The 21,361-nt window shown below is 39.5% G+C and overlaps 1 protein-coding gene across 2 annotated transcripts in view; it reads left to right on the top strand.

The window, feature by feature from the left end:
• The first annotated feature begins 9,423 nt into the window (after positions 1-9,423).
• LOC139156629 (WD repeat-containing protein 73-like) overlaps positions 9,424-21,361 on the top strand; it is a 47,134-nt gene continuing 35,196 nt past the window's right edge. For both annotated transcript variants that reach the window (XM_070732486.1, XM_070732485.1), the window contains exons 1-3: positions 9,424-9,478; positions 13,185-13,252; positions 18,984-19,072. In XM_070732486.1, the coding sequence (XP_070588587.1) occupies positions 9,457-9,478; positions 13,185-13,252; positions 18,984-19,072 (179 nt within the window). In that variant the 5' untranslated portion in view covers positions 9,424-9,456. The remainder of the gene's footprint in view (positions 9,479-13,184; positions 13,253-18,983; positions 19,073-21,361) is intronic.

Raw genomic sequence — 21,361 nt, 5'->3', positions numbered from 1 at the left:
ACAAGTGTAGTATGCTTTGCTGTGTGAATGGTAATGAATGTTTTAAAATCTTATTAGGGTTTTTAAAAGTTTTTTAGTATATTAATTAGATTTTTAGATATGTATATGGTATATTGTTTTTGACATGTTGTGAGATACCCCGAGTCCTTGGAGAGGGGCAGCATACAAATCAAATAAAATAAAATAAAATAAAAAAATTAATATGTTTATTTAAGTATGCATTATCTCCAAAATGTAATTCTTTAAAGTTTAACTAACATCTAATGGTGCTTCAACTGACTTCTATCAAACTTACCTGGGGTTCAAATACTTCATCATCGCAGGACGAGCCTGGAAAATAAAATCTCAATTTGAGAGAAGTATTTTTGAAATGTATTATTAAATAATACATCGATATTAATTATATTATCTGGAAGCTCCCAATTGAAATAAATGATACATGCAGACAACACAATGAGCAGACTGATTTAGTACTGCTTTCACCTTATATATCTCTAATACATTATTATTTAAAATTTAAAAGGTTTCTATATTGATTGCATTGAGGACATACTTATATAAAGGCATGCCCAAATTGCAGCCAGCAGCTTTTATCAGTAGCCTGAAGCAAAGTAACTTAGACATCTGTGACAAAACATGCAGACAGCTCTGAAAATTTGATTCCCAAATAATTCTTACATGATCTCAGATTATAAGATCAACCAAAGAATTTCTTTCTTTGCTTAAATTATTTGCTGCCATCTCATTTTGAAATGACTTTGTACCACAAGAAAATCCACACCAATTTTACTTACGTTCTGGAATACACTGTACTTGATCACAGGTTTCTGCAGACTGTGAATTGAACCTGGTTTTTGGGGATTTGTGCACTGTAGGCAGGAACCAAATCCTGCTGGAAAATTTAAGTCACCATCCCCATAAAGCTCGCATGTGAATGGAAGCATGGAGCGCTCCAAAATCTCCTGGTAGACAGCTCTGTTGACTCTGGACTTAATGAAGCACAGTGGACGAATACCAGCAGATGACATGGCTCCCCAAATCAACAGACTGTGCAAACTTTTACATCTCATTTGGCAACAAAGGACCCAAAGTATGGAGAAAGAATGGAGGCACTGTCCTGGATATTAGTGTAACTCTTGCTCCATGGTGAAATGGCTGCAGCAAGGTGGCAACGGCAAGTAGGCCATGCCGAGTCCCTCATGGCAAGTTGCCATAGAACAGTGATAGCGAACCTTTTGTGGTTTGCGTGCCAAAAGGGTGTGTGTGCATGTATTAGCACACATGCACGTGCCAACACCCATTCCCTCCCCCCCACGCATGCACACATACCCTAAGCTGAAGCCTGGGACGGTGAAAAAACAGCCAAATCGGCAAACTGGAAGTTGGGAAAAACAGGCTTCTGGTTTGCCCATTGTGCCATTTCTCACACTTTGGGGCTTCAGAAAGCTTCTATGAAGCCTCCGGTGTGCAAAAAACAGCACAACGGGCAAACCGGAAATCCATTTTTATGACCTTTCTCTTTGCCCATTGGGAGGTTTTTCGCACTCTGGGTTTTCAGGGAAGCCTCTGGAGGGTGAAAGGGCCTTCCCCAAGGCCAGAAACCAGCTGCCTAGCACATGCATGTATGCTGGAGTTGACATAGGGCACGTGTGCCTTTGGTTCACCATCAGTGTCATAGACAGAGCCCTCTTGCATGTCTCTCCATTTGCAGACACCGGCAATTCCCATCCCACTCAGGGTCTGTGCACACCTGTTTTCAGCAGTTCATAATAAGAGAAACATTTCACAAAGTAACAGTTTAGGTACAAATTCAGCTCAAGGATAGACTTAGAAATGAAACCTTTTCTTAACCTGCCTGAAGACTTGTTGTATTGAAAAAGATAATAAAATAACTTAGTAAATTTAGGAAAGACAACAAAGATAAAAACTGAAAACAAGTCTTGGTTAATATTTAAAAAGCTTTTACTTACTTGGCTTTGGCACACAAGCTTTTCTTCCTTTGCCCAGCTGAGAAGTAGCGTTGTCAACTTCTCCAAATTGCCTGCGCTTATTAAACTCCTTTTGTCTATTCTCTTTTTGAATTGTAGATTTTTGGAGAACAGGTTTTGTCCTCAATGTATCGGCTTTGGGTCGACTGGAAAACTTAGTAGCCATCTTAATCTAGATATAAAATAAAGGCAAGAAATCTTTTACATTACACATCTTCCGCTGAGCCATCTGAGAATTTTACTGATAAGGAACTTGTGTCTGTACATATTGGTAAATTCATGCAGATAACAAAAACCAGTATGTGCCACTGCCATACCCCAAGCAATATAACCCTTTTCCAGAATGGGTTTGATTTAAATCAAGTTGATTTAAATCATCAGTAAAAATCAACTGGATTTAAGTCATAATTTTTAAAGAGCAACTGTCATCTCTATCCTGCAGCGCCTCCTCCTTGACTTCCATTCAGTTTAATGGGACGGCTGCTGATGTGGCAGTGACACAACAAAGTAAGGGACGTAGTAGGCAGCAGGTGAATGGATGCCCCCTAACAGGTACTGCCTGTTCGATCTGAAATGACAGGTGTTCTTTAATATTATATTTATAAGCTGCTTAGAAGGTTTCACATTCATTTTTATTGTTTACCCTTTCTCTCACACTTAGAACCTGGTGGTACAAATACAATTATCTTCAAACTACATGGATTTGCAAAACAATGCAAATAAGGAATATTCATGGACATTGTTTTATGATTTATCTCATGGTTACTGTAAAATTGTGTGGATGCATCAATGCAGTTCATGATATCTCACCTTGCAGAGCTTAGATTCATTGAATGAGTTTATCAAAAATGTAAATATTATTATTATTATTATTATTATTATTATTATTATTATTATTATTATTATTATTATTATTATTTATTAGATTTGTATGCTGCCCCTCTCCATAGACTCGGGGCGGCTCACAACAATAACTAAGACAATGTAAGAACAAATCTAATAATTTAAAAAACACTAAAACCCCCATTATTAAAAGCAAGAAATAGTGGCAATGTAAGGAAGCAAAAAAAATTTGGATCCAAATTCGGACATGGATGGAAGAAATACTGGGCTATAAACTCGAGATAAAACTGGAAATGTATTTATTAGGCATAATCAGAGGCAAACATAGTAAAGAAAATTACTACTTAATAAATCACTTTCTTACTGCTGCAAGATTAGCATATGCACAAGTATGGAAACAAGAAAAGACTCCAAACGAAGAAATGGTGATTAAAAAAATATTAGACTGCGCCAAATTTAGCAAATTAACATACGAGATACAAAACCAACAAAATAAGGACTATTACAAAGTGTGGGAAAAAATATACAACTGGATAGAAGTTAAGAAAAAGGTATAGCAAATAGAATTGTAAAAAATAAATCTTGTAAATATATAAATTGTAAATGTTCAATGTTGTATTATATGATGTCTTAAATGTTTGTATGTTAAATAAAATAAAAATAAATTTATTTATTTTTTTAAAAAGCAAGAAATGCAGGTTTAATTATCCTGTAAGAATAGCTTTTCATAGTCCACAACTCTTCTAATCACACTATGGGAAAGCATCAGGTTGAGGAAGGTAGCTCAGAATATTTGCCTAATCAGAATGAAATGTTAATGAGAAGTATACTAAATATAACAATTTAAAAAACTAATAGAAAAATTATTGGCTAATGAATTAATATTCTACACAGCCCTCCTACTTAGTGTAATAAATTAGGAATTCTTGCCATAAGTCTATTTGGAGTTACTTTTTTCATATTTTTAGATTATATTTTTACTTTAAACTCAAGAATATAGTACAGTCAAACCTCATCTTACAAACCTAATTGGTTCCAGGGGGAGGTTCGTAAGACGAAAGGTTCGTAAGACGGAACATTGTTTCCCATAGGAAACAATGTAAAGTCAATCCGTGCAACCCAAAAAAAAAAAAACCGCAAAAAAATTGGCAACATCCAGGAAGGCCAATGGAAATTCTCCCATCTGCAGCGTCATCGGTCTCCGGGCAGACTCTCCCTCGACTTGAAGTCACTTCAGCCTCCTGAACCCCGAACCCGGAAGTTCGGCAAAAGTTCGGCATTTGGAGGCTCCTGGGAAGCCGCCCGGATGTTTTAAAAGGTGACCGCCGGGCTGGGGGGCTTCCCAGCAACCTCCTGAAACCCGAACTTTTGCTGAATTTCCGGGTTCAGGGTTCAGGAGGCTGAAGTTGCTTCATGGCTGAAGTCGAGGGAGAATCTGCCCGGAGCCCGATGACGCTGCAGATGGGAGAATTTCCATGGGCCAATGGAAATTCTCCCATCTGCAGCGTCATCGGTCTCTGGGCAGACTCTCCCTCGACTTGAAGTCACTTCAGCCTCCTGAACCGTTCGTAACTCGAAAAAAGTTCGTAAGAAGAGGCAATTTTTTTCTGAACCCCGGGTTCGTATCACGAGTTGTTCGTAAGGCGTGGGGTTCGTATCTTGAGGTACCACTGTATATCTAGTTTGCTAAATAACTATTGACAAATAGAGGTTCCCTTTAAATTTCCTAGTGCTACAACAATTTTGTTTAACCCTGCTGTTCTGTTCGAAAAAACTTCCTAATGTTATGTTCGGGTCACATACGACCCGGACCAAAAACTCTTCATTTGAAGTGCTTATGTTTGGTCAATTTGAAAACTTTTTTCACTTGGAAAGTAGTCTGAACATTTCTGCACACAATGATATGAAAATTGAAATGAAAAAAGTAAATCTTATTGGTTTATTTTGCGGATATATTGCATGCCCCCCCGTTTTTGTGAATTTTTTCAATTTATGGATAGTTTTGCTTGCAAAATCCATTCTATTTTACTAAAGTTGGTGTGGGATTGGTAGCTTGAACATTTCTGAACATAATGATATGAAAATTGAACTGGAAAAATTGATGCATATTGGTTTATTTTGTTGATGAAATGCATGCCCCTCCGTTTTTTTGAAATAGTCTTCACTTTATGGATAGTTTTGCTAGCAAAATCCATTCTATTTTACTAAAGTTGGTGTGGGATTGGTAGCTTGAACATTTCTGAACATAATGATATGAAAATTGAACTGGAAAAATTGAAAAAATTGAACTGGAAAAATTGAAAAAAATTCACAAAAACGGGGGGGCATGCATTATATCCACGAAATAAACCAATAAGATTTACTTTTTTCATTTCAATTTTCATATCATTGTGTGCAGAAATGTTCAAACCTGTTTCCAGGTGAAAAAAGCTTTCAAAAAGACCAAATATAAGTACCTAAAATGATCAATTTGCAGTCCGGGTCAAATAGACCCGGGAACATAACATTAGGGAGGTTTTTTTTCCCAGCAAGAAAGAAACCCCCCACCCCCCCAAAAAAATTCTCATAGAGAGAACCCCTGAAATGATGAAAACTCATGGAATTTCAAGTTTCAGATATGCAGGGAAAATGTTTTACAGGGACTCAAACTTGGTTTCGGGTCACATACGACCCGAACAGAACAGCAGGGTTAAAATCCAATACAAAAAAATTAATCTATAACACACACCCCAAAACCCCAATCTATGTTAGTAATTTAACATATGAACTCATATTGCTGTATGTTGAGGAACATACAGTCTCATGCTGTATAAGTAAGCTGATTTAATTTTTTTAAAAACCATCAATTTAAATAAAATAATCCAATTTGTTTTTTTGTTTTTTAAAATCATCAATATTTATCCACTCTGCTTTTATCACAGGATAGTTGCTACATCTTTGATAATTATAGTTACTATTTTAGTTTATTTAGTAAATTCAGCCTTGAAAGATGGTGTTTAAGGGGTGACTTGATCGAAGTGTATAAAATCATGCATGGGATAGAAAAGGTGCATAGAGAAAAATTATTTGCTCTATCACACAATACTAGGACAAGGGGGCACTCCCTAAAGCTCATAGGTAAGAAAGTGAGGACAAATCAAGGGAAATATTTCTTCACCTAGAGGGTCATTGGTTTATGGAATTCACTTCCAGAAAAGGTCGTGACAGATTAGACAGATTCATGGATGCCAAGTGTATGGGTGGTTATTGAAACGGATGTCCATGTGCCGCCTCTATGTTGGTTGAGGCAGGCAAGATTCCCTTGAGTGCCATTTGTTGGGGGTCAAGGGAAAGGGAGGGTCTTGCCTTCTCTTTCTGCTCAAGATTCCCATGGACAATTGGTGGGCCACTGTGTGACACAGAATGCTGGACTCGATGGACTTTTGCCTGATTCAGCATGGCTCTTCTTATGTTCTTCTGATTGTTAATTTTAATCTGAGATGCGGTTCCACATCCAATAGTAAAGTGTTAAGAGAAGGCTTGTGATACTGTTCATAGTCAAAAATAATGTATTTACTTCCGCATCTCTACTTCGCGGAAATTCGACTTTCTCGGGTGGTCTCGTAACGTATCCCCCGTGAAAATTGAGGGAACACTATACTTTGGTGTCATACAGCCTACCTTGCAAAAGGTGTGCATATCATATGACTCTATGTGTGTATACTGTGTCATACAAAGAGGCTTCTACATGAGCTGAAATTTTGACAAATGCCAAGTTTCTATTTACATGGATATCTCTTCATATATACTGTATCTATGAGCCCTTATATCTACAGAGGTTTGCATCACAAAATTTACGGCGGAGATAATGTATCCTTAAATCAGCTCCTTCTGGAGATTCGCACTGCCCCCACCTTCCTCGCCTTCCGTAAAAGCTTAAAGATCTATTTATGCCACCAGGCTTGGGGCCATTAAACCCTAGCCCCCTGGTTGACAAGTGTAGTATGCTTTGCTGTGTGAATGGTAATGAATGGTTTAAAATCTTATTAGAGTTTTTAGTATATTAATTAGATTTTTAGATATGTATATGATATATTGTTTTTGACATGTTGTCAGATGCCCCGAGTCCTTGAAGAGGGGCAGCATACAAATCAAATAAAATAAAATAAAAAAATTAATATGTTTATTTAAGTATGCATTATCTCCAAAATGTAATTCTTTACAGTTTAACTAACATCTAATGGTGCTTCAACTGACTTCTAGCAAACTTACCTGGGGTTCAAATACTTCATCATCGCAGGACGAGCCTGGAAAATAAAATCTCATTTTCAGAGAAGTATTTTTGAAATGTATTATTAAATAATACATCGATATTAATTATATTATCTGGAAGCTCCCAATTGAAATAAATGATACATGCAGACAACACAATGAGCAGACTGATTTAGTACTGCTTTCACCTTATATATCTCTAATACATTATTATTTAAAATTTAAAAGGTTTCTATATTGATTGCATTGAGGACATACTTATATAAAGGCATGCCCAAATTGCAGCCAGCAGCTTTTATCAGTAGCCTGAAGCAAAGTAACTTAGACATCTGTGACAAAACATGCAGACAGCTCTGAAAATTTGATTCCCAAATAATTCTTACATGATCTCAGATTATAAGATCAACCAAAGAATTTCTTTCTTTGCTTAAATTATTTGCTGCCATCTCATTTTGAAATGACTTTGTACCACAAGAAAATCCACACCAATTTTACTTACGTTCTGGAATACACTGTACTTGATCACAGGTTTCTGCAGCCTGTGAATTGAACCTGGTTTTTGGGGATTTGTGCACTGTAGGCAGGAACCAAATCCTGCTGGAAAATTTAAGTCACCATCCCCTTAAAGCTCGCATGTGGATGGAAGCATGGAGCGCTCCAAAATCTCCTGGTAGACAGCTCTGTTGACTCTGGACTTAATGAAGCACAGTGGATGAATACCAGCAGATGACATGGCTCCCCAAATCAACAGACTGTGGAAACTTTTACATCTCATTTGGCAACCAAGGACCCAAAGTATGGAGGAAGAATGGAGGCACTGTCCTGGATATTAGTGTAACTCTTGCTCCATGGTGAAATGGCTGCAGCAAGGTGGCAACGGCAAGTAGGCCATGCCGAGTCCCTCATGGCAAGTTGCCATAGAACAGTGATAGCCAACCTTTTGTGGTTTGCGTGCCAAAAGGGTGTGTGTGCATGTATTAGCAAACATGCACGTGCCAACACCCATTCCCTCCCCCCCACGCATGCACACATACCCTAAGCTGCAGCCTGGGACGGTGAAAAAACAGCCAAATCGGCAAACTGGAAGTTGGGAAAAACAGGCTTCTGGTTTGCCCATTGTGCCATTTCTCACACTCTGGGGCTTCAGAAAGCTTCTATGAAGCCTCCGGTGTGCAAAAAACAGCACAACGGGCAAACCGGAAGTCCATTTTTATGACCTTTCTCTTTGCCCATTGGGAGGTTTTTCGCACTCTGGGTTTTCAGGGAAGCCTCTGGAGGGTGAAAGGGCCTTCCCCAAGGCCAGAAACCAGCTGTCTAGCACATGCATGTATGCTGGAGTTGACATAGGGCACGTGTGCCTTTGGTTCGCCATCACTGTCATAGACAGAGCCCTCTTGCATGTCTCTCCATTTGCAGACACCGGCAATTCCCATCCCACTCAGGGTCTGTGCACACCTGTTTTCAGCAGTTCATAATAAGAGAAACATTTCACAAAGTAAAAGTTTAGGTACAAATTCAGCTCAAGGATAGACTTAGAAATGAAACCTTTTCTTAACCTGCCTGAAGACTTGTTGTATTGAAAAATATAATAAAATAACTTAGTAAATTTAGGAAAGACAACAAAGATAAAAACTGAAACCAAGTCTTGGTTAATATTTAAAAAGCTTTTACTTACTTGGCTTTGGCACACAAGCTTTTCTTCCTTTGCCCAGCTGAGAAGTAGCGTTGTCTTTTGATGGTTGTATATTCACATCAACTTGTCCAAATTGCCTGCGCTTATTAAACTCCTTTTGTCTATTCTCTTTTTGAACTGTAGATTTTTGGAGAACAGGTTTTGTCCTCAATGTTTCGACTTTGTATTGACTGGAAAACGTAGTAGCCAGCTTAATCTAGATATAAAATAAAGGCAAGAAATCTTTTACATTACACATCTTCCGCTGAGCCATCTGAGAATTTTACTGATAAGGAACTTGTGTCTGTACATATTGGTAAATTCATGCAGATAACAAAAACCAGAATGTGCCACTGCCATACCCCAAGCAATATAACCCTTTTCCAGAATGGGTTTGATTTAAATCAAGTTGATTTAAATCAGCAGTATAAATCAACTGGATTTAAGTCATAATTTTTAAAGAGCAACTGTCATCTCTATCCTGCAGCGCCTCCTCCTTGACTTCCATTCAGTTTAATGGGACGGCTGCTGATGTGGCAGTGACACAACAAAGTAAGGTACTGTCTGTTCGATCTGAAATGACAGGTGTTCTTTAATATTATATTTATAAGCTGCTTAGAAGGTTTCACATTCATTTTTATTGCTTACCCTTTCTCTCACACTTAGAACCTGGTGGTACAAATACAATTATCTTCAAACTACATGGATTTGCAAAACAATGCAAGTAAGGAATATTCATGGACATTGTTTTATGATTTATCTCATGGTTACTGTAAAATTGTGTGGATGCATCAGTGCAGTGCATGATATCTCAGCTTGCAGAGCTTAGATTCATTGAATGAGTTTATAAAAAATGTAAATATTATTATTATTATTATTATTATTATTATTATTATTACCGTATATACTCGAGTATAAGCCGACCCGAGTATAAGCCGAGGCACCAGTTTTGCCACAAAAAACTGGGAAAACTTATTGACCCGAGTATAAGCCGAGGTTAGAAAATGCAGTGGCTACTGGTAACTTATAAAGATGGAAACGTCTGTAATATGGTAAATGATTTAGCTTTACTAGATAAATGGTCTAAGCAATGGAAACTGCAGTTTAATGTTTCCAAATGTAAAATAATGCACTTGGGGAAAAGGAATCCTCAATCTGAATATTGTATTGGCAGTTCAGTGTTGGCAAATACTTCACAAGAAAAGGATTTAGGGGTAGTGATTTCTGACAGTCTCAAAATGGGTGAACAGTGCAGTCAGGCGGTAGGGAAAGCAAGTAGGATGCTTGGCTGCATAGCTAGAGGTATAACAAGCAGGAAGAGGGAGATTATGATCCCACTATATAGAATGCTGGTGAGACCACATTTGGAATACTGTGTTCAGTTCTGGAGACCTCACCTACAAAAAGATATTGACAAAATTGAACGGGTCCAAAGACGGGCTACAAGAATGGTGGAAGGTCTTAAGCATAAAACGTATCAGGAAAGACTTAATGAACTCAATCTGTATAGTCTGGAGGACAGAAGGAAAAGGGGGGACATGATCGAAACATTTAAATATATTAAAGGGTTAAATAAGGTCCAGGAGGGAAGTGTTTTTAATAGGAAAGTGAACACAAGAACAAGGGGACACAATCTGAAGTTAGTTGGGGGAAAGATCAAAAGCAACATGAGAAAATATTATTTTACTGAAAGAGTAGTAGATCCTTGGAATAAACTTCCAGCAGATGTGGTAGATAAATCCACAGTAACTGAATTTAAACATGCCTGGGATAAACATATATCCATCCTAAGATAAAATACAGAAAATAGTATAAGGGCAGACTAGATGGACCATGAGGTCTTTTTCTGCCGTCAGACTTCTATGTTTCTATGAAACCAATAAAATTACATTAATTGAAACATCAGAAGATCACATGTTTTAGAATATTTATTTTAAAGAAAACCAGTAAACTAGCTGTGTAAATTTAAAACAGGATTCCGTCTCATCATCTCATCATTAATTGGATTTACATTATTGTTCTGTTTTTATATATGCTGTGAGCCACCCTGAGTCCTTGGAGAGGGGCGGCATACAGATCCAGTTAATTAATTAATTAATTAATTAATAAAATAAATAAATAAATCTGTATATCCAAACAGAGCTTCAGCATTAGCTGCTGTGAGGTTATCAGCATAGAAAACCAGATAGGTAGGTAGGTAGGTAGGTAGATGATAGATAGATAGATAGATAGATAGATAGATAGATAGATAGATAGGTAGATAGAAAGATAGACAGAAAGATAGACAGACAGACAGACAGACTAGTGAGACAAGCAAAACTTGCAAAACACAGACAGCTCTTGTGGTTTTGTATCCTAAATATGCAGGTCCTATTAAGAATCAAACTCATTTTTAAAATATGTAAAATGCTTCCCCTCATACTTGTTAATTGAAAGTTGCTCTCAAACCCACTTTATAAAAGGCAACTTTTAAAGATCCACAAACACACTTTAGGAATTCCTGTCTAGCTCTTGCCTTATTAGTTCCTATCCAAGCAAGGACAGCAACTACCACAAAATACCATTTTTTAAACAGTTTAAATCCTTTCAAAGGAGGGGGAGGAGAATCTGACAGCAGGGGGCCTTTTTAATCCAACTAAGGGCAATGCAGAGAGAGCAAGGAATAGTTACTGTAAACCTGTTGACAAATACACCTAGGGAGTTAAAAAAAAAAGCCTCCGGGTTTCAGCAAGAGGTAGCTGGCTTTTTTCACGGTGGGGGGGAGAGGGGGCATGCACACACACACACACACACACACACACACGACCTCACCGGCTTTCCATTGCTTTTTTCCCCACTCGGTTGGAGGACATGGCTGGCTCCTTTGCTTGAGCCAGGGAGAGAAGGCACCAGCCCCACCCCTCCCACAGCTCCTACGTCGTGCGAGAGGGGACAAAAGCTGGTGCCTCCTTGCTCTGGCTCAAGCAATGGCGCCCTCTTGTGGTGACTTTGTCAATGACCCGAGTATAAGCTGAGGTTGTGTTTTTCAGCCCATTTTTGGGCTGAAAAACTCGGCTTATACTCGAGTATATACTGGTAATTAAATTTAAAATTACAATCTAAAAATCCAATATTTAAAAACCATCATACCAGTTCAATCATACAACATATTCTCATTTCGTTGGCCATGGGGCTAACACCTAATTGCCCCTGATTGGATTCAGGATGTTATATATTGTTATTTTATATGTTGTTAGCCGCCTCGAGTTTGAGAACTACTGCTCTAAATCCTTCCCTGAGTGGATAATTCTAGTTGCAATTTAAAAAAAATACTTCTATACTTCAATCCAACTTAATAAACAAATATCATCTACTAAATATACTGCTCAAAAAAATAAAATAAAGGGAACACTCAAATAACACATCCTAGATATGAATGAATGAAATATTCTCATTGAATACTTATTCTGTATAAACTTGAATGTGCACAACAGCATGTGAAATTGTCAATCAGTGTTGCTTCCTAAGTGGACAGTTTGATTTTACAGAAGTTTCATTTACTTGGAGTTATATTCTGTTGTTTAAGTGTTCCCTTTATCTTTTTGAGCAATGTATAATCATTAATACTTCTCAATTTCATATCAATTACTCTTGGTATATACAGTGAGGCTGGTGTATTAAGTTCTCCCACTTAAAAAGATGAGAGAGGCCTGTAAGCCTCCTATTTTGGTTTTTGGAGGACAGAAGGGAAAGGGGTAGGGGGGAGACATTTAAATATGTTAAATGGTTAAATAAGGTTCAGGAGGGAAGTGTTTTAGTAGGAAAGTGAACACAAGAACAAGGGGGCATAATCTGAAGTTAGTTGGGGGAAAGATCAGAAGTAACGTGAGAAAATATTATTTTACTGAAAGAGTAGTAGAGGCTTGGAAGAAACTTCCAGCAGACATGGTTGGTAAATCCACAGTAACTGAATTTTATTATTATTATTATTATTGTTATTTATTAGATTTGTATGCTGCCCCTCTCCGAAGACTCATGCCTGGGATAAACACATCCTAAGATAAAATACAGGAAATAGTATAAGGGCAGACGAGATGGACCAGGAGGTCTTTTTCTGCTGTCAATCTTCTATGTGATACAGAATTGATTCAAGACATTTTCCTTTTCCGTTCTTGAAAATGCCTTCCCTCTCCCCAAAAGCTGGGGGTGGTGCAGTGGTTAGAGTGTAGCACTGCAGGCTACTTCAGCTAACTGCTAGCTGTAGTTCATCAGTTCAAATCTCACCACCGACTCAAAGTTGACTTAGCCTTCCATCCTTCCGAAATGGGTAAAGCGAGGACCCAGATTGTTTGGGGGCAATATGCTGATTTTGTAAACTGCTTACAGAGGGCTTTAAAAGCACTATGAAGCGGTATATAAGTCTAAATGCTAACGCTATTCATCTTGCTTAGATACAATGACCTGCATCTCTTTGAACTTCCTGGGCCCACCAGAGTCATCGAATGGACAGGAGACCAATGTAAGTGACCGTTCATTGCTTTTCAATGAGTTGGGGGCAGCTGCGGTGGGGAGGGTCTCCCGAGGAGGGGTTCCCCCCACAAAATTGGATCCAGCATGACTTCTGCTAAGCAAGGCATTGGTAAGTGAGTCATGCTTGATTTTATGATATTCAGTGTTCCCTCGCTTTTCGCGGGGAATGCGTTCCGAGACCTCACGCGAAAGTCGAATTTCCGCGAAGTAGAGATGCGGAAGTAAATACACTATTTTTGGCTATGAACAGTATCACAAACCTTCCCTTAACACTTTAAACCCCTAAATTGCAATTTCCCATTCCCTTAGCAACCATTTAGATTATTACTCACCATGCTTATTTCCCTTTTTCTGTGGCATGGTGACTTTGAATGATTGCTCGATGGGTGGTTGTAAGTTGAGTTGTAAGTCTGGCGGTTTGCCCGTTTGCAACGCTGAGACTCATTGTGATTTGCTCCCTCGGCATTTGTGTGGCTGGATACGAGAAAGGGAGCAGGAACGAAATTCTGCAGCTGCTTCTGCCTCCGAGGCTGATCGCGAAACAGAATAAGGTAGAGCTTACCCTGGGCAAGGTGGTATGCAACTTGGTGGCTCTCTGGGGCAAAAGTGCCCTGTGGAACTCCCCTCCACTAGATGTAGGGACTGCTGTTAACTAAGCTGTTCACCTGGATGGCTTTCTCGAGAAATTGGATAAATTCACCCAGGATAGAGAACCCAATATCGGGATTTGCATTACAAGGCGGTTCCCAACTTACAACCGCAATGGAACCCCAAATTTCTGTGCTCGGCAAGGTATTTGTTAAGTGAGTCTTGCCCCTTTTTGTGATGTTTCTTGCCACTATTGTTAAGTGAATCACTGCCATTAGTAACAAGATTGTTAAGTGAATCTGGCTTCCCCCTTGATTTTGGTTGTCCAAAGGTTGCAACCGGGGATCACATTTTTGTACAGTGGTACCTCGTGATACGAACCCCCCGTGATACGAACATTTCAAGATACGAAATTTTTTGCCTCTTCTTACGAACTTTTTTTGACTTACGAACCCACCGCAGATCACAAAATGGCGCTCTGCTGGGCGCCGCCACCCGGCTGTCACCTTTTGAAACAGCCAGGGGTTTCTCAGCATTCTCCCAAACCGGAACCCAAACTGAAACAGCTGGGCACTTCTCAGCGGCCTCCGAGAACCCCCCCGGCTGTTTCAGAAGGTGACAGGCGGGGGGCGGCGCTTCTCGGCGGCCTCCCAAATCCGAACCCGAAAAGTTCGGCAAAAGTTCGGGTTCGGGTGAACGCCGAGAAGCCCCCCGGCTGTTTTAAAAGGTGACAGCCGGGCGGTGGCGCCTAGCGGAGCGCCATTTTGCAACCCCCCCCCCCCTGCACGCATTAATCGCTTTTACATTTTTTCCTATGGGAAACATTGTTTTGTGTTACGAATATTTTATGATATTCAGTGTTCCCTCGCTTTTCGCGGGAAATGCGTTCCGAGACCGCCCGCGAAAGTCGAATTTCCGCGAAGTAGAGATGCGGAAGTAAATACACTATTTTTGGCTATGAACAGTATCACAAACCTTCCCTTAACACTTTAAACCCCTAAATTGCAATTTCCCATTCCCTTAGCAACCATTTAGATTATTACTCACCATGCTTATTTCCCTTTTTCTGTGGCATGGTGACTTCGAATGATTGCTCGATGGGTGGTTGTAAGTTGAGTTGTAAGTCTGGCGGTTTGCCTGTTTGCAACGCTGAGACTCATTGTGATTTGCTCCCTCGGCATTTGTGTGGCTGGATATGAGAAAGGGAGCAGGAACGAAATTCTGCAGCTGCTTCTGCCTCCGAGGCTGATCGCGAAACAGAATAAGGTAGAGCTTACCCTGGGCAGGGTGGTATGCAACTTGGTGGCTCTCTGGGGCAAAAGTGCCCTGTGGAACTCCCCTCCACTAGATGTAGGGACTGCTGTTAACTAAGCTGTTCACCTGGATGGCTTTCTCGAGAAATTGGATAAATTCACCCAGGATAGAGAACCCAATATCGGGATTTGCATTACAAGGCGGTTCCCAACTTACAACCGCAATGGAACCCCAAATTTCTGTGCTCGGCAAGGTATTTGTTAAGTGAGTCTTGCCCCTTTTTGTGATGTTTCTTGCCACTGCTGTTAAGTGAATCACTGCCATTAGTAACAAGATTATTAAGTGAATCTGGCTTCCCCCTTGATTTTGGTTGTCCAAAGGTTGCAACAGGGGATCACATTTTTGTACAGTGGTACCTCGTGATACGAACCCCCCGTGATACGAACATTTCAAGATACGAAATTTTTTGCCTCTTCTTACGAACTTTTTTTGACTTACGAACCCACCGCAGATCACAAAATGGCGCTCTGCTGGGCGCCGCCACCCGGCTGTCACCTTTTGAAACAGCCAGGGGTTTCTCAGCATTCTCCCAAACCGGAACCCAAACTGAAACAGCTGGGCACTTCTCAGCTGCCTCCGAGAACCCCCCCCGGCTGTTTCAGAAGGTGACAGGCGGGGGGCGGCGCTTCTCGGCGGCCTCCCAAATCCGAACCCGAAAAGTTCGGCAAAAGTTCGGGTTCGGGTGAACGCCGAGAAGCCTCCCGGCTGTTTTAAAAGGTGACAGCCGGGCGGTGGCGCCTAGCGGAGCGCCATTTTGCAATTCCCCCCCCCTGCACGCATTAATCGCTTTTACATTTTTTCCTATGGGAAACATTGTTTTGTGTTATGAACTTTTCCCCTTACGAACCTCCTTCCAGAACCAATTAGGTTCGTAAGACGAGGTATTACTGTATTTAGTTTTGCATTTTGTATTTCAGATATACAGTGGTACCTCTACTTAAGAATTTAATTCGTTCCGTGACTAGTTTCTTAAGTAGAAAAGTTTGTAAATAGAAGCAATTTTTCTCATAGGAATGTAAAATAATAATAATAATAATAATAATAATAATAATAATAATAATAATAATAATAGATTTGTATGCTGCCCCTCTCCGAGGACTCAAATAATGTGTGCAAACCCATTAGGAAAGAAATAAAATCTCGGAATTTGGGTTAGAGGAGGAGGAGGAAGAAGAGGAGGACAGTCGCTGCCCAGAGCGAAGGGAGCATTTCTTTTTTCTGGGCGCTGGCAGAGGTTTATTCCCTCTCCAAGTGCCCAGAGAAAGGAAAATGCTTTGTTCGCTCTGGACTGCCAAAGCCTCCTTAAGCACCATTGAAATATATAGAACCTCTAGTAATTACAGGATACGTTGATATTGGATTAAGTAATCTAATGTAGAAGTGAAAGTTTGAACTAAGATTGGCATAATAGAGAGTTTGATATTCTTTATACTGATGTAATGTAATTTTTTTTAGTGTAAGGTGGGAAAAAGATTGTTTTTTTCTTTTTTTGAGGTTTTCTCATTTGATAATATTATATACGTTCTATAGAATGCTTTTTTTAAGGGAAGAAAGATAAGCCCCCATTGAATGATTAATAGAAAAAAGAAAATTTTTATATATGTTTTATTTTAAGCATGGTTTTAGTGTTTGTACTTATGTACTGTTTTTTATTCTGTGTTGGAGAAAAATAAAATTTGTATTTGGGGAAAAAAACATGACCTTGTTGACACATAGCAACGGACATAAGTATCAACCAGTTGCCAAGCATTTGAATTTTTATCACATGATCATGGAGCGGCTTATAAAGATTGTAAGTGTGAAAAAAATAGTTGTAAGTCACTTCCCCCCCCCCCCACTGCCATTGTAGGTTTGAACGGTCACTAAAGAAATTGTTGTAAGTCGAGGACTACTTTTATACAGGGGCTATCAGTGTGCTGCGTGCGCAGCTTTCATTTTCCTGCAGGCGCGTCCCAGTGTGTTTTTGCAGAAGGGAAATGCAAATTTCCCCTTTATTTTATTATATTTTGTTTTGTTTTTTGTTTGTTTTAAAAAAAGAGTTATAGCCAATGTTATCTTGCTGTTCTGGTCTGTTTTATTTTCTTTCAATATGACAAGTGGATTTCTTGGTCCGTTGTTTGTTTGTTTTTTAATGCTTGATTTATTTATTTATTTATTTATTTATTTATTTATTTATTTATTTATTTATTTATTTATTTATTTATTTATTTATTTATTTATTTTGTTTTATTAGATTTGTATGCCGCCCCTCTCCGAAGCCTCGGGGCAGCTCACAACAGTAATAAAAACAATATAGTAGTAGAACAAATCTGATATTAAAAAACATATAAAACCCTATCATTATTTAAAAAACCAAACAGCACATTCGTACCAAACATAAAACAAGGTATAAAAAAGCCTGGGGGAAAGGTGGCTCAACTCCCCCATGCCTGGCAGTATAAGTGAGTCTTGAGTAGTTTATGAAAGACAGGGAGGGTGGGAGTGGTTCTAATCTCCGGGGGGAGTTGGTTCCAGAGGGCCGGGGCCGCCACAAAGAAGGCTCTTCCCCCGGGGCCCGCCAAACGACATTGTTTAGTCGACGAGACTCGGAGAAGGCCAACTCTGTGGGACCTTATCAGTCGCTGGGATTCGTGCGGTAGAAGGCGGTTCCGGAGGTACTCTGGTCCAATGCCATGTAGGGCTTTAAAGGTCATGACCAACACTTTGAATTGTGACCTGAAACTGATCGGCAGCCAATGCAAGCCACGGAGTGTTGAAGAAACGTGGGCGAATCTTGGAAGCCCCACAATGGCTCTCACGGCTGCGTTCTTCATGATCTGAAGTTTCCGAACACTTTTCAAAGGTAGCCCCATGTAGAGAGGGTTGCAGTAATCGAACCTCGAGGTGATGAGGGCATGAGCGACTGTAAGCAATGACTCCCTGTCCAAATAGGGCTGCAACTGGTGCACCAGGCGAACCTGGGCAAACGCTCTCTTCGCCACAGCCGAAAGAGGATGTTCCAATGTCAGCTGTGAATCGAGGAGGTTGCCCAAGTTGCGAACCCTCTCTGAGGGGGTCAGTTGTTTCCCCCCAGGGTAATGGACAGACAGATGGAATTGTCTTTGGGAGGCAAGACCCACAGCCACTCTGTCTTGTCTGGGTTGAGTTTGAGTTTGTTGACACCCATCCAGGCCCCAACAGCCTCCAGGCACCGGCACATCACTTCTACTGCTTCGTTGACTGGACATGGGGTGGAGATGTATAACTGGGTATTGTTTTTAATACATTAAAAAGATATATATTTAAAGATTGTTTCCTGTTTTATATACATTTGTAATTAGTCTTTACTTCAGTGATAAAAAAAAGAGGAAACCTTACGTCAATCTAAAAGAGATATTAGAATAGCTAAAGTTGTAAATGTATTCATATATTCGCAATGAACCAATTTAAAAAACGTTTTTCATAAGTACAAGTAACAATATTTTTAATATTTTCTAATTGCATTCTCTTTATCATAAATTTCAATACATCTGTAATCTGGTATTAGATATCATTCTATCTTATTTCTTTTTTGGAACCATTTGTGCCATTTTCCCCATAGTTTATTATTTTCGTTGTCTTTTGTTCCCTTAATATGCTTTGTCATCTCGTCCATTTCTGCACATCTTTCGATAATTCGACCTACTGAAGAGATATTTTGATTTTTCCAGTTCTGGGCATAAATTATTCTAGTTGTGGTAATTATGTGCATCACTAGATATAAGGTTTGTCTGGGATAATTTTATACTCTGGTTTCTCTTCAGATCGTATAAATCTTTCGCCTTTCTTGGTTTTTGTAGGGCTTATGTCCAGAGAGAGAGTTCAAGGTTCAAATGGGTAGAATCTGTGATCGGCCCATCTACAGTCTCAAACATGTCCCAGGAACCAGGTAGGAGGTTAAGAGCCTTGTTTGGGATCCTATCTGTGTGACTTTAATGTAAATGTTGGTTTCAATTGTAGTTGAAGAAACATAGAAACATAGAAGACTGACGGCAGAAAAAGACCTCATGGTCCATCTAGTCTGCCCTTATACTATTTCCTGTATTTTATCTTACAGTGGATATATGTTTATCCCAGGCATGTTTAAATTCAGTTACTGTGGATTTACCAACCACGTCTGCTGGAAGTTTGTTCCAAGCATCTACTACTATTTCAGTGAAATAATATTTTCTCACGTTGCTTTTGATCTTTCCTCCAACTAACTTCAGATTATGTCCCCTTGTTCTTGTGTTCACTTTCCTATTAAAAACACTTCCCTCCTGAACCTTATTTAACTCTTTAACATATTTAAATGTTTCGATCATGTCCCCTCTTTTCCTTCTGTCCTCCAGACTATACAGATTGAGTTCATTAAGTCTTTCCTGATAGGTTTTATGCTTAAGACCTTCCACCATTTTTGTAGCCCGTCTTTGAACCCGTTCAATTTTGTCAATATCTTTTTGTAGGTGAGGTCTCCAGAACTGAACACAGTATTCCAAATGTGGTCTCACCAGCGCTCTATATAAGGGGATCACAATCTCCCTCTTCCTGCTTGTTATACCTCTAGCTATGCAGCCAAGCATCCTACTTGCTTTTCCTACTGCCCGACCACACTGCTCACCCATTTTGAGACTGTCAGAAATCACTACCCCTAAATCCTTCTCTTCTGGAGTTTTTGCTAACACAGAACTGCCAATATAATACTCAGATTGAGGATTCCTTTTCCCCAAGTGCATTATTTTACATTTGGAAACATTAAACTGTAAGTTGAGGACTATATGTGCTGACCAAGCCCTCGGCTGTTATTAATCTCAAGCAAGAGAGTTGCAAAGGTTACATTGCCCTGGAAGTTAGGATAAAGCATACAGAGAACGAAGGACTTCAAGGTTGCCTCATTAACCGCACATTCCTTCTATGTGTCTTATCTGTTTTTCTCATACTCATCCTGGTTCAAGGATACTGAACATGAATCTCAGGAGCCCTCAGTGAATTCAACAGACTCCACGTCAAGTCTTTCTGGAGCCTTTTCAGAAGGTCACCAAATTCTCATATTTCATGGGACAGAATTATAAAACAAAATATACTGCTCAAAAAAATAAAGGGAACACTCAAAGAACTCATCCTAGATCTGAATGAATGAAATATTCTCATTGAATACTTCGTTCTGTACAAAGTTGAGTGTGATGAAAACATGTGAAATTGATTGTGAATCAATGTTGCTTCCCAAATGAACAGATTGATTTCACATAAGTTTGATTTACTTGGAGTTATATTGTATTGTTTAAGTGTTCCCTTTATTTTTTTGAGCAGTGTATTTGGCTTTCCTGTCATTTTCTGAACATAAAGATCTGGATTAACCTGAAATTGTTGCCATGTTTTTGATTAATAGTGACTTTCTACCGCAGTGGTTTTCTCAACCTTTCTAATGCCAAGACCCCTTAATACAGTTCCTCGTGGTGACCCCCAACCATAAGTCTAGCGCCAGTTCTCCCAACAGAGCTTTAAGCTGATTGGCAGGAAAGTCAGAGGGACACCTCCATTGTCAAGCGCCTAATTGGTCAGATTGTAAAAATATGTTCCAAGGTGCCAGAATAGAAGCTTTAGTTCCTAACACCATGGGAAATTTGTCTTTTCATTTGGTCTTAGATGACCTCTGTGAAATGATGTTTCGACCCCCAAATCCCCAGGTTGAGAACCACTGCTCTACCACATCATTGCCTGTGGAACTCATTGTGACAAGATCTGAGGATAGTTCTGGCTTGGATGGCTTTGAGAGATATGCAACCAAGGAAAATCTATGCTGCATCTTAGTGGGATGATGGGACACCTTTTGCATTCAGGCTAGAATTGTGCCCACCAACATCCTGACCCACCAATTCAGTTTAGCCTCGTTTATAGCGGCTTTTCTCAACCTCACAAGCTTTAAGATAGATGGACATCAGCTTCCAGAATTCTGGGAGTTGTAGTACATCCATCTTAAAGTGGACCTTTTGTGTGATAGAGAAGGAATTACCGTATTTTTCAGACTGTAAGACACACCAGAGTGTAATGTAAGAGGCACCTTAGTTTTTGGGGAGGAAGAAGAAGAAAAAATTATGCCTCCCAGCATCCATCTGGATAGCATCTTTAGCAAACAGTTTGGAACAGGTATATTAACCTTGCAAAGCTGGTTTTTCAGCTTTGCAAGGCTCCATTTGAG

The sequence above is a fragment of the Erythrolamprus reginae genome, chromosome 1 (assembly GCF_031021105.1).
Source record: "Erythrolamprus reginae isolate rEryReg1 chromosome 1, rEryReg1.hap1, whole genome shotgun sequence".
In the NCBI taxonomy this organism is placed as follows: domain Eukaryota; kingdom Metazoa; phylum Chordata; class Lepidosauria; order Squamata; family Dipsadidae; genus Erythrolamprus; species Erythrolamprus reginae.
The sequence above is the reverse complement of the archived record's forward strand: the minus strand, read 5'-3'. Positions and strand labels throughout refer to the sequence as shown.